This window comes from Pipistrellus hanaki (genome assembly GCF_964339955.1).
Source record: "Pipistrellus hanaki genome assembly, chromosome: 5".
NCBI lineage: Eukaryota > Metazoa > Chordata > Mammalia > Chiroptera > Vespertilionidae > Pipistrellus > Pipistrellus hanaki.
In genome coordinates, this window is record NC_140507.1 from 88560808 (window position 1) to 88573523 (window position 12716).

General features: G+C 53.2%; 1 protein-coding gene across 1 annotated transcript in view; it reads left to right on the forward strand.

The window, feature by feature from the left end:
- MYO1F (myosin IF) overlaps positions 1–12716 on the forward strand; it is a 37206-nt gene that overhangs the window by 642 nt on the left and 23848 nt on the right. Inside the window, exons 2-8 of the mRNA XM_084884800.1 lie at positions 8568–8705; positions 9178–9267; positions 9351–9445; positions 9935–10022; positions 10128–10217; positions 12275–12406; positions 12521–12655. Coding sequence (XP_084740926.1) covers positions 8568–8705; positions 9178–9267; positions 9351–9445; positions 9935–10022; positions 10128–10217; positions 12275–12406; positions 12521–12655 — 768 coding nt within the window. The remainder of the gene's footprint in view (positions 1–8567; positions 8706–9177; positions 9268–9350; positions 9446–9934; positions 10023–10127; positions 10218–12274; positions 12407–12520; positions 12656–12716) is intronic.

Sequence of the window (12716 nt, forward strand, 5' to 3'; positions counted from 1 at the left end):
TGGTAGGGCACAGTGATGGTATAGTGATACATGCCTGTGTGGGTAACGGGGGAAAGGGGGGCGGGGGGCTGGCTGTAGCAATCCCAGCAGCAGCTGTGAGATGCAGCGTATCTGCACCCCCACTGGTACCTTCCATGTGAGGATGGCAAGGAGGGCACTGCAGCCAAAGGCGACCTGCCTGGGAGGGGGAGGTCTAACAGTGACCATATTTAGATACAACGGCATCAAGCATACACATTAAGGGAGAGCCTGAGCTGGTGGTAAAAGTCACCCCCGCAGCTCTAGGCATCTGCAACCACTTCAACTTTCATTGTTTGTCATCCTGTCACTGGGGGCGTGTGGTTGGAACAGTCACGGGGCCAGCGGCGGTGACAACTGCAGGACCTCTGGCAGTTGCAGCAAGCAGCTGGCCACGGTAGAGGCAGGGAGGCAGACCAAGGGGCAGCAGCATCTGTGTTAGTCTGAGCGCGGACATCTTACTTCAGAGAGCTGATGACAAGTGGGGCATCTCTGGCCAAAGATGCACCTGGGTAATTTACAACTGAGCCATCAGCTAAGAGCTCTGGGCCTGGGACAGACACTCATCCAAGCAGGAGCCAAGCCAGGAAGACTCCGGAGCTGAGATGGGCAGGCTTTGATCAAAAGAACACAGGAAATTATCTGCTACTTGAGAGAAAAGCAGCCCCTCCCAAGGAAGCTGTGTGAAAAATGCTTAGTCAGTGTTTGCTTGCTTGGTAATAGGGTCTGGGGAGGGCGAACTCACCCCAGAGGAACACAGCCGAAAAGAAAAAAAGAGTGGAACCCACCCCTGACATCTGCCTGGAGGAGTGATATGTGCAGGGAGTGTTGAAAGCTTCAGTGAAATGTTCAGAGCTTATTCATGGCTGGGGTTAGTGATCACAGTGTGTGGAGGTGACTCATTCTTAGTGATTGAAGAGGAGTGTCTGTAGGAAGATAACTGTTGAGCTGTTGGGTTGTGGGTGCCATTGGTTGTGATGATGTTGCTCTTGATTGTGGCACGTTGGTGGTCACAATGGTTCCCGTGGGTGGGTTGGCAGTGGTGATGGTTGTTTTGGGTGCCAGCTGGTGATGAACATTGATGGATGGTGGTTGGTTGCTTTGATCTGGAGGGTAGATCCGTGGAATCTTGGCAGTTTGTGGTCACTGTTATTCAGAGTTGGGTGCCTGAAGGTGATGCTTGTTTGCTGTTGGTAGTTCATCTTTCATTTTTGGTGACAACATCAGCAGTAGTGGTGATGTCCTGGTGGTTTTTGGAAAGGGTGTTGTTGGTTGCTGCTTCAGTGGTAGTTGGCTGTGTGGTTGCGGATGGCTAGTATTGTGATCTTGATGGTGGTTAGTTAGTATGGGTTGCTGGTGTTAATGATGGTGGTGGTGGGTGATGGTAGGGACATTGGTAGCAGAATCAATCGTCATTTTGTTTGATGTTGGTTGATGGTACTGCCATTGGAGTTATCAGCATTTTGTTTGACTTTAGTGGGGGTGGGGTGGGGTAAAAGATGCAATTTGTTTTCTGTGGGTGGTGATGGTGGAGACGTGAGGGCAATAATGGTTGTTTTAAAGTACAGACATGAGCCGAAACTGGTTTGGCTCAGTGGATAGAGCGTCGGCATGTGGACTGAAAGGTCCCAGGTTTGATTCCCGTCAAGGGCATGTGCCTTGGTTGTGGGCACATCCCTGGTAGGGGATGTGCATGAGGCAGCTGGTCAATGTTTTCTCTCTCATCAATGTTCCTCTCTATCCCTCTCTCTTTCTCTCTGTAAAAAATCAATAAAATATATATTTTTTAAAAAATAAATAAAGTACAGGCATAAAATAGAGAGACCAGTGAGGCTGCTTGTTGCAGGGGCAGTGGCCATGGGAGGCTGGGAGAGTTGGGAGGAAGTACTCTGGAAGGACAAGGGTCCCTGCATGATGGAGACTGGCCTCTGGTTGGGATAGAAGGAAACTGAGGGCTCTCCCCAAGAGGAGGGGAGACCCTGGGAGCCGTTGAAGGAGAGAATGTTGTTTGCACAATTGTAGGAACAGAGGGTGTGACCCCAGAACCCTACTGCGTTGGGGGAGGGCAGGACACGAAGGCACCAGGGGGCACAGGAGGGACCAAGGCAGGGCCCGGGCTGGGCTGTCTCAGCAGCCACAGCAGCTTCACACCTCCTCCTGATTGGCAACCACAGCTTGCAGGACCCCAGCAAGGAAGGAAGTGGCTGTTTTGTTGCTCTCTCCAGGCTGGGGCTCTGCTCATCACCACGCAGGGAAGCCAGAGCAGTTGGGGCAATTGCAAAAGCTCCCTCATCTAGCCCTTCCTCCTGGCCCTGTGCCCGTGCCTGTGGGACTGGCCAACTTGAGGCAGCTGCTGGCAATGATGAGGAAAGCCATCAGCAAGCACACATAGCCACCTCCCATCAAAACAGCAGTCAACAATGCCCCTCTCACAAACCATTTCCTCTTTACATACTTTGCCTCCTTGGATCTGCACAACAACTGCCCTGGAAGGTCTATGGCCCATTTTCTAAGTGAGGAAACTGAGGCCGGGGGATTAGGCAAGCTGTCGTATAACCCAAAAGTGCAGAGGATTTTCAACTCGTGACTCCCAAGGTCACATTTTTAAACAACCACCTTGACCCCCAACCTCGTCCTATCAACCCGGGAGGGGTGCAGACCCCACACACCCCAGGCTGCCCGTCCCTACCTCATTTGGACCTGGACTCTGTGCCAATGAAACTAGGATCCTGGCGTCCCACACATAACCAAGGCCTTCCTGGCCTCTGGCTCCGTGCCACCACCTATTCTGCCTGGGAAGTTCATGTTGCAAGAACTGCCTCCTGTAGGAAGCCCTTACTGATTGCCCCATCTCTCCTCATGACCAACTGAGGTGCGCCCACAGTCTCCCCTGGGCAACTCACTTCACCCGCTCGGGGTACACTGAGTCCCCGAGGCCTAGTGCCACCTACCTATGTGCACAGCAGGGGCTCAGGAAGGGTGTTTACTATAGGGCTCCTATGCCATCACCCTGGTCATAAACAGCCTACCCTCCTCTGGCACCAGGGAAGCCCCACCCCCATGCTCTCTGCCTTCGGTTGGGGGAACCTCTTTGAAGAGCTGAAGTAAGAAGCTACCTTCCCCTTCCCACCCTAGCCACTTCGGGCCCCTGTCTGTCTTTCACAAGAACCCCAGCAGGTTGAGTCATAGTTGGCTTGTGGTCAACTGCGACCACAATCTCTTCATTGCACCCCTCATCCCAAGGAAGAGACTCAGGAACAAACAGTTTCAGCTTGAACCATGGAGGCTTGAGGGGCGCAGAGAGAGGGATGCCCATGACACTGGGCGAGCGGCAGTCTCATTGTTATGGTGCTTCATTCATCCATTCACTCATTCAACAAGTATATGTGGACCAGCTCCTGTATCTCTTGTCAAAGACCGATCGTTTCCACTCAATGCTCTTGAGGCACCCCAATGGGTCTGTTCTCTGTGCTAGCTCGTTTACTCCTCTCATAAAACCCAGGCAGGAAGTGGATTATGGAATTCATTTTACCAATGAGGCTGGGAGAGGTAAAGTGGCTTCCTGGAGTCACATAGTCAGTCAACTGTCAGACCAGGTCTCACACCCAGCTGGCCCCATGCCAAAAGTCTTGAGTGTCCTCCCACACATTGTGCCCACTTGAGCAAAACCCTCTCTTCATCTACTGCTAACAACCCATAGATTTTGAGATTGCGTGACGTGAGGAGTGGATCTGGGGGTCCAGGTTCCTGGGGCAGGACAGAAGGGAGAGATGGCAAGGGCTGAAAGAGGCAGAGGGCCACTCCATCAGGTGGGGAAGTTGGGGAGAGGGACAGGAAGAGGAACCAAGTCGTCAGAGCTGGGAAAGCCAGTCAGACACACCAGCCTTTCGGACGCTGACCTCAGAGAAAGGAAGTGGCTCTGAGTGTCATCTGTGCCTGAGGGGCCCAGGAGCCCGGAGACCGGGCTGACCCCAAAGGGGAAACCCTGGACAGGACCATCCCTGCCCCTGCCCCATCCTCATCTGACCCAAAGCTCCAGCCCTAGCCACCTCTGACCCAGGCTGGACTAAGGGACAACAGCCTCGCTCACCTCATCCAGGTCTCTCTCTCTGCTATAGCTTTCTCCTCTGCAAAGAGGACCTAATCATAGTACTGACCTCAGCATCTGTTGAGAGAATTAAATGAGGTAATTCACGGAAAAGGCTTAGACCAGAGTCTAGCACAGAATAAGTGCTCAATAGGTGGTAACTATTGTTACTATTCTTTTTTTAATATATTTTTATTAATTTCAGAGAGGAAGGGAGGGGGAGAGAGCGATAGAAACATCAATGATGAGAGAGAATCATTGATCAGCTGCCTGCCTCTTGCACGCCCCACACTGAGATTCAAACCGTGCCCTGACTGAGATTCAAACCGTGACCTCCTGGTTCATAGGTCAGCGCTCAACCGCTGAGCCACGCCAGCCGGGCTATTGCTATTCTTGTAGTCAGTTACCACCCAAGATCCCTCTGCGAGAGAATCCACTTCCTGTTCCCCCTATAGTCCCCACCCACCACATCCCTACCCGCTGCCACTCCTGCCCCACCAGGACCAACACTCTGCTCTCCCCATCTTGCAAACAGGAAGCATGCTCCCCTGACCCCGTCTCTCCCCAAACCTCTCTTCCTCTTCCCCTTCTCAGCCAGACTGTCCCAGAGCATCCTTGATCCCTTTCTACAGCTCCTGATCTCCCAGTCTGAATTCTGACCTCAAGGTCCCCAACGCTCTCCATGGGGTCCCTCTCAGTCTCTTCAGGAGCTCGGGGTGCCATCAATGGCTCCCAGCTTCTCCCACCCAGCCCTGGTCACCTGAAGGCTGCCGCTAGCCCTGACAGGCCCTGGAAGCCCTGAAATAAAATTCACAGTGAAACACACCAAGTACCATTGTTTCAAAAATGACTAACCAGTTAACTGCCGTGACATCTTGAATTTAATTAAAAAGGTCTGCCGCTTGTGTCTATAGACGCTTACGAGGACAAAAGGAGGAGAAAGTAATTCATAATGAAACGTGTGCATGAATATGAAAGTGCATGCCCTCGTTGTCTGTGGAGCAGCCCACACTCTGTCTCACTGCTTCACTAATATACTCACTTTTACTTTAAACCCCCCAAAAATAAATAAATAAATAAATAAATAAATAAATAAATAAAGTTGTCCCAAACCTAAAAAAAAAAAAAAAAAAAAAAAAAAGTGCATGCCCTCGCTGGCTTGGCTCAGAGGACAGAGCGTCGACCTGCGGACTGAAGGGTCCCAGGTTCGATTCTGGCCAAGGGCACATGCCTGGGTTGCGGGCTCCATCCCCAGTGGGGGCATGCAGGAGGCAGCCAATGCATGATTCTCTCTCATCATTGATGTTTCTATCTCTCTCTCCCTGTCCCTTCCTCTTTGAAATCAATAAAAAATATATATATGTTTAAAAAGAAAAAGAAAGAAAGTGCTCGGGCCAGTGGATCAACAAATGTAAATCTGGCCGAAACCAGTTTGGCTCAGTGGACAGAGTGTCGGCCTACGGACTGAAAGGTCCCAGGTTCGATTCCAGTCAAGGGCATGTACCTTGGTTGCGGGTACATCCCAAGTGGGGGATGTACAGGAGGCAGCTGATCGATGTTTCTCTCTCATCGATGTTTCTAACTTTCTATCCCTCTCCCTTCCTCTCTGTGAAAAATCAATAAAATATATATTTTTTTTAAAAATGTAAATCTGGCACCGGTGGCCCCTTAAAATGCCTCCATCCCTGTGACAAAAATGCCCTAGTGGTTCATAATGTGTCTCCAGAGGCAACGTGGCCCTGCTGAGAACTCGCCAAGCCACGGACATTCAGGTCTAATCTCCTTTGCTCGGTGTTAAAGGCTCTTGGTCCCCTCCATTCATTCGCGCAGCCCTCGTTCCTCCGCGCATTCATTCAAACAAGCCCTGAGGCCTTGTGGAGCCAGGCCTGGCATGAGCCCCTCAGCTCAGGAGCTCACACACCAGGAGATCAGGTTCATGTGTGGGATGTCCAAAACGTGTATGGGGCCATGGTGAGGAAGTCCAGAGGGCGTGGGCTCCAGAGGGAGCACCTGACCTGACCTGGGTTCAGAGAGGTCTCCTCAGAGGAGGCAGCCCCTGAGCCACATCTGAAGGGATGGTTGGCATTCACCAGACAGGAAGAGTGTCTGAGCAGAGGGCTCAGCATCTGCAAAGGCTCAGAGGCAACTCAGTAAAGAGCTGAAAGGGTTCTTCCTGAAGGACTAAGTCACTAGCACATAGTAGGTGCTCAAGAATGCTTTGTGGAATGGATGGATGGGGCAGTGAGGGGAAGCCATAGACAGGAGAAAAAGCAGAGAGGAGAGATCAGATTTGCCATGTGAGAAACCCACTCTGACTACTCAGACTGGAAGCAGGTTGAGGAGGTCGAGCCCCACACTCCCTCCTCTGTGGTCCGTCCCAGCCTCACATCTGTACCTTTGCCTGCGTGGTTCCCTCTGCCTGGTACACCCTCCACCTGCTCGTGATCAAAGCCCTTCTCAACCCTCAAGTCCCAGCTCAAACATCGTGTGGGTCCGGGTGTAGACGCCAGAGCCTGCTGGACCCAGACTCAAACCCCACACACACCCTTGGAAACAATTTAGCCGTGTCCTGAGTCAAGTGCCAAGCCCCTCACTCCCCAATCCTCCGTTCCCCCACCACCACCTACACCCCGACACTATAACATTGTTGGTAATGCTGGCAACATCCCTGCCCAGAGTCAGGCACGGCACAGGTGCCAGTGAATGCGAGCTCTGTCGTGGGCCCCTCTGCCTCGGCCCATCCTCACAGCCACTCAGGCCGGGGTAGAGCATCAGCCCACTCTCTCTCCAGAGCAGTTCATCCTACATCCACCCTTGGGAGTGAGCCGGTCCTCCCATCCCATGGATGAGGCCACAGCGGCTCACAGCAGGGGTAGGCCACCCAGCCAGGACCGGAACCTAGGTCTGCCCACACAGACAGCTGGACGGGTTTAATGTGTGTGGGCATTCCCTGACCAGCTCATCTCTGCTGTTAGTGTGGCCAGATTCTGAACGTGTGTGAACCCCCACACACACTCAGGAACTTTCTGTGGCTCCCTAGTGCCCCCGGGAGGGGCTGGCTTCTCATTCGCCTCTGCCCTATAGCTGTCCACACTGACCCTCCTGCGTGACCCCTGCCAGAGTGCCCTCTGCCCACCACCCTGTCTCCATTCCCTGGAATCTGCCCGCCAAGTGCTGGTCATCTTTGAAGACTTGACTTGGCTTCTCAGCATCCTTTGCTCTCGGGGTCTTCCTCTGACATTGGGGTTCTTTCTGCGTCTCATCCCTTGTATATTCAATAGGGCCTCCTTGCCGGGGCTGAGAGAGGCCTCAGTCCCAGTTCTGGCCCTCCAGGAGCCCTGGTCTGGGGGAGGGGCTCGGGAGGAGGGACATGTTAGCGGAGCATGTGTGTACCAGACAGGGGAGCGCCATGCCAGCTTCGCTCCTCTGTCTCCCAGACTTTCCCACGGCAGGGGGCACTGAGCAGAGGCAGAGTGGGCCCGAGAGAGCCCGTGGGTCTAAGTCAGTGTTTTTCAACCTTTTTTGGGCAAAGGCACACTTGTTTCATGAAAAAAATCACGAGGCACACCACCATTAGAAAATGTTAAAAAATTTAACTCTGTGCCTATATTGACTATATATAAAGTAATTCTCTTGAATAGGAATCAAATAAACACAAAGAAAGTATTTTATAATTACTTTATTATGAAATATTAAGTAAACAAAATAGTGAAAAATTATAAAATTCTTGTCTTGTCTGCACCTACGGCACACCAGGCAACATCTTGCGGCACACTAGTGTGCCGCGGAACAGCGGTTGAAAAACGCTGGTCTAAGTGACTAAGGCGCTGATAAGCTCAATAGGGCTAAACGTAGAGAACATTCCCGGAAGGCTTCCTGGAGGAGGGCTTTTGAGGGAAGCTTGTATCCGAGTCTCCTCCTTGGCCCTCAGGACAGTGTCAACTGTTGAAAACCTGAGGGAGGAAATGAGAAGGGAGCGTGGGGGCCTGGGAAGGTGGGAGACTTACTAAGGATGGAGGAGATGGAGGCGGGGCAGTGGGAAGGCTGTGGGAGCTGAGGGGCAGGGGCACAGCTCGAAACAGAGGGTAGAGGTCACAGCGGAGCACTAGCTCAGAGGAACGCACTGGTACGCATGACCACGAGAGAGGAGGCGTGGGGTGGCAGGAAGAAGGCCATCTCGGGGTGGAAGGGGTGGGAGCGGGTCAAATGCCGCAGAGAAAACAGGAGTGGGCTTGAGGAAGGGGGAGAGGAGGCTGAGAGGGCTGTGGGAGGGAGGAGTTGTCATTCTTCCCGGCCTCCTCCTGGGGGGCAGGGAGCCTGGACTGGACCTCGCCCACCTCTCCTGGTGTGAGCTGGGGAGGAGGGGAGGCACAGGTGAGCCAGGCGGGGCGCTGAGGCACCAGCCCCCCTTCCCACACCCCTCCCCTTGCCGTAGCTCATACCCGCCCCATGCCTCCACCAGGGCAGCAAGGAGCGCTTCCACTGGCAGAGCCACAACGTGAAGCAGAGCGGCGTGGACGACATGGTGCTGCTGCCGCAGATCTCCGAGGATGCCATCGTGAACAACCTTCGAAAGCGCTTCATGGACGACTACATCTTCGTACCCGGGCCGCGGGCGGGGCCGTGGGCACATGAGGGACAGAGGAACGGGAGGATGGCTGGGCGAGGGGTGTGGGATGGTGGTCGCTGGACGCAGGGAAGAAGGGCAGAGGGAATTCGGCACCACATTCAGATGCCTGAGCAAATGAATGGAGGGAGGGGTGGGCAGCGAGAGCATTGGGTGGTAGGACACGGGACAGATGGAGTGACAGCAGGGCTCTGATTGGGGGGAAGGGCTGTGTCCCCACTTCTCCTCTGTCTTGGGGTAGCTCAGCTACATCATACCCCATTTCTCCCATCCTGGACCCAGCTCTGTTTTTTCCTAAGGGGCCAAGGACCCATCTGAGTATCTCCATCTCTTCCTCTGAGCAGTGGGGCCCTGGGCGGCCCTGGGGGGCGGGGAGGTTGAGGGGACAGGGTCCATGAGAGACAAAGCATGCCCGGACACTGCATGGCCCTTAACCACCCCGCAGACCTACATTGGCTCCGTGCTCATCTCTGTAAATCCCTTCAAGCAGATGCCCTACTTCACTGACCGTGAGATCGACCTCTACCAGGGCGCGGTGAGACCACGGCTAGGGCGGGGGGAGGGGGGAAGTGGATTTTTAGTCTCCTAGCCCGGGACTGACACCTGCCTCCCCCGCAGGCCCAGTACGAGAATCCCCCACATATCTATGCCCTCACCGACAACATGTATCGGAACATGCTCATCGACTGTGAAAACCAGTGTGTCATCATCAGGTAGGGAAAGGGGTCCCGGACTCTCCCCAGGCCCTGCCCAAACAGCATCACCACGGGGGTGGGGGTGGGGGGAGATTTACTGGGAACCCGGATCCAAACAGAACCTTGCTGTCCCTCTCTGTCCCCTCCTGCTTTCCTTTCCCTGTTACCTCTGGCCCATGACACATTTTATTTATTAGTTCTGTTACTGCCCATCTTTCCTCTCTAGATGTCAGCTCCAGCAGGGCAGGGATTTGTATTGTCTTGTTCATTAGTGTATCCCTAGTGCCCGGAATAGTCCCTTGAGCACCGTCAGGGATGGATGGATGGATGGATGGATGGATGGATGGATGGATGGATGGACGGACGGATGGACGGATGGGCGGATGGGCGGATGGGCGGATGGGCGGATGGGTGGGTGGATGGACCATTAGGCACTAAAAAGGGCACCTCCCCCACCCCCACCCCTACCCCTGGCCTCTGACCATTGCTTGCCTCACCCATCCGCAGCGGAGAAAGTGGAGCTGGGAAGACAGTGGCAGCCAAATACATCATGGGCTACATCTCCAAAGTGTCTGGCGGGGGCGAGAAGGTCCAGGTGAGGCAAAGACAGAAAAAGGGACAGGCTCCTTCCCGCTCCGCGGCTTGTTATCCCTCCGCACCGGCCTCAGCCTGACCACGCCCCTCCTGCCTCTGCCCGCAGCACGTGAAGGACATCATCCTGCAGTCCAACCCGCTGCTCGAGGCCTTCGGCAACGCCAAGACCGTGCGCAACAACAACTCCAGTCGCTTTGTGAGTCCACAGCCCTGCTCTGGGAGCAGCCCTGGCCTCCACACTGACACACACACACACACACACACACACACACACACACACACACACCCCTCTACCTGCATTCCCAAGATCACAGGAAATACCTCTACTCCTGGATGGGACACTCACCAAATGCTTGGTGTCCATTGGAAAAGAGTCTCCCGTGGACAGAACATGGCATGTCTGTGTCGCATTCTTAAATGCTCCCCTGGCTACAACCCTGCCACGTCTGTTCCTAGTCCCATTTCAGGTCCAAGTTACTCCTTCCTTCATCCTTCTTTCAAGAAATGGTTCTTAGGCTCCTTCTTTGTGTCAGGTGCTATGCTAGGCCTAATGGAAGACAGACAAGGTCAACAGGTCTGGATTATGATCCTGGTTCTGTCACTGTTTAGAGATGAGTCTCCTCTGTTTTCTCATCCACAATGTGGGAATGATATTGAAATCCATCTCATAGACCTCAACAATTTCATTACAATGCCTGCTTACATGTGGGAATGACTTAATAAATTCCATACACTGATAACATTATTATTTCCCAAAATATTATTAGTTATATTTTTATTTTCTAATATATATAATGTAGTTATAGTTTAAGTATTTTCCCAATATTTTATTGTTAAAATTTCAAGTACACAGGAAAGTAGGAAGAATAATAAAGTGAACACCTGTATCATTAACATTTCATTATATTTACTTTATTGTATCTCCGTCCATCTTTTCTTTTTGATGCACTATAAAGCAAGCTGCAGACACCATGCCTCTCCTCGCAAACACTGCGGCGTGCAGATCATTAAGTATAGTGCATTATAAATGTGCAGCTCTCTTTTATTTCTTTTAAAGTTAAATTTGCAGTAGAACACATAAATCTAAAATTGGTTGAAATGCATGCACTGTGCAACCCCAACCCCTCCCGACATACAGAGAACCATGTGGTTCCAGGAGTTCCCTCTTGTCCCTTTCTAGTCAATTTCTGCTCCACGCTGCTCCAGAAGCAGCCCCTGCCCGGATTTTTTTCACCATAGATCAGTCTTAGCTGTTCTAGAACTTCATTTAAATGGAATCACACAGTATTGTTTTCAGATTACTGATACACCACAAAACATGGACAAATCTCAAAATACATTTTATTTTATACTAGAGGCCCAGCACATGAATTCGTGCATGGGTGGGGTCTGGCTGGTCCACCCTGATGAGGGCCCATCAGGCCAGGCCGGCAATGGGGAGGGGCCGTGGGCGGTTAGTGGGGAGGCGGGGAGAGGGCTGCAGTGATCAAGGTCCAGATCAGGCTGGTTGGCTGCTGCAATTCATGTCATAGCCACCGGTCGTCTGGTCGTTCTGGTTGTTCCGCCATTTTGGTCGCTAGGGTGGGTGAGGGAAGCCGTTCTGGTCGCTGGGCTTTTATATATGTAGATACTTTTGTTGTACAGTAGAGTAAGTACAATCATATACTACAGGCATTTGTGCATATGATGCTGTAATTTGTATTGCTATCAGGTGGAGGTGGCAGAAAGAACAAGTAATGGAGCTTGTCTGCCCTCCAACCTCTGGCCAGAGAAGAACCCAGATGGTGTCAGAGACCAAAAAAGGGTCGGGTGGGGTCCTTGCTGTGGATTCAGGGACAGCATGTGGGAGACATTCGGGATCATTGGGGCCAGTAGTGTCCCACGGAGACATTGAGGCCTCTGTGTTGTGGAACTGGAACTGGTCAGTAAATGTGATACTTCCGTGTGCCAGGCACAGGGCAGACGCCCTGCATGGTGGCTTGAATCATCAGAGAGGGAGGGAAGGGCGCTTCTGGCCCAGGAGGGGCTTCCACAAAGGCTGGAGAGGAGCTGGGGGAAAGACAAGCAGTGCATGCATGGGAGGTGGGAGGTGGGAGGTGGGAGGTGGGAGGTGGGAGAGGAAAGCAAGCTGAAGCCACGTGGGTGAGAGAGGAAAGAAGCCAGGCTCCTAAGACCCATGCCCCGTCCCCCCCACACCTGTACCTCCAGGCCGGGGCAGGGTCGGGGGGGATAACATGGTTCCCTCACATTCAGGGCAAGTACTTTGAGATCCAGTTCAGCCGTGGCGGGGAGCCAGATGGGGGCAAAATCTCCAACTTCCTGCTGGAGAAGTCCCGCGTAGTCTCGCAGAATGAAAATGAGAGGAACTTCCACATCTACTACCAGGTGCAAGCAGGGGGAGCCCCACCTGAGCCTGGGGGTGGCCGAGGGAGGGCAGCGGGGCCTGGGGGACCAGCCGGCCCGTGCAGGTCCTGTGCGTGAGTGTCACTCCCCCTCCAGCTGCTGGAAGGAGCCTCCCAGGAGCAGCGGCAGAACCTGGGGCTCATGACCCCCGACTACTATTACTACCTCAGCCAATCAGACACCTACAAGGTGGATGGCACGGACGACAGGAGCGACTTCAGTGAGACTGTGGTGAGCACCAACGGCCACTCCAGCCCTGGCATCCTCTGATGTTACAAGTCAGGACACTGAG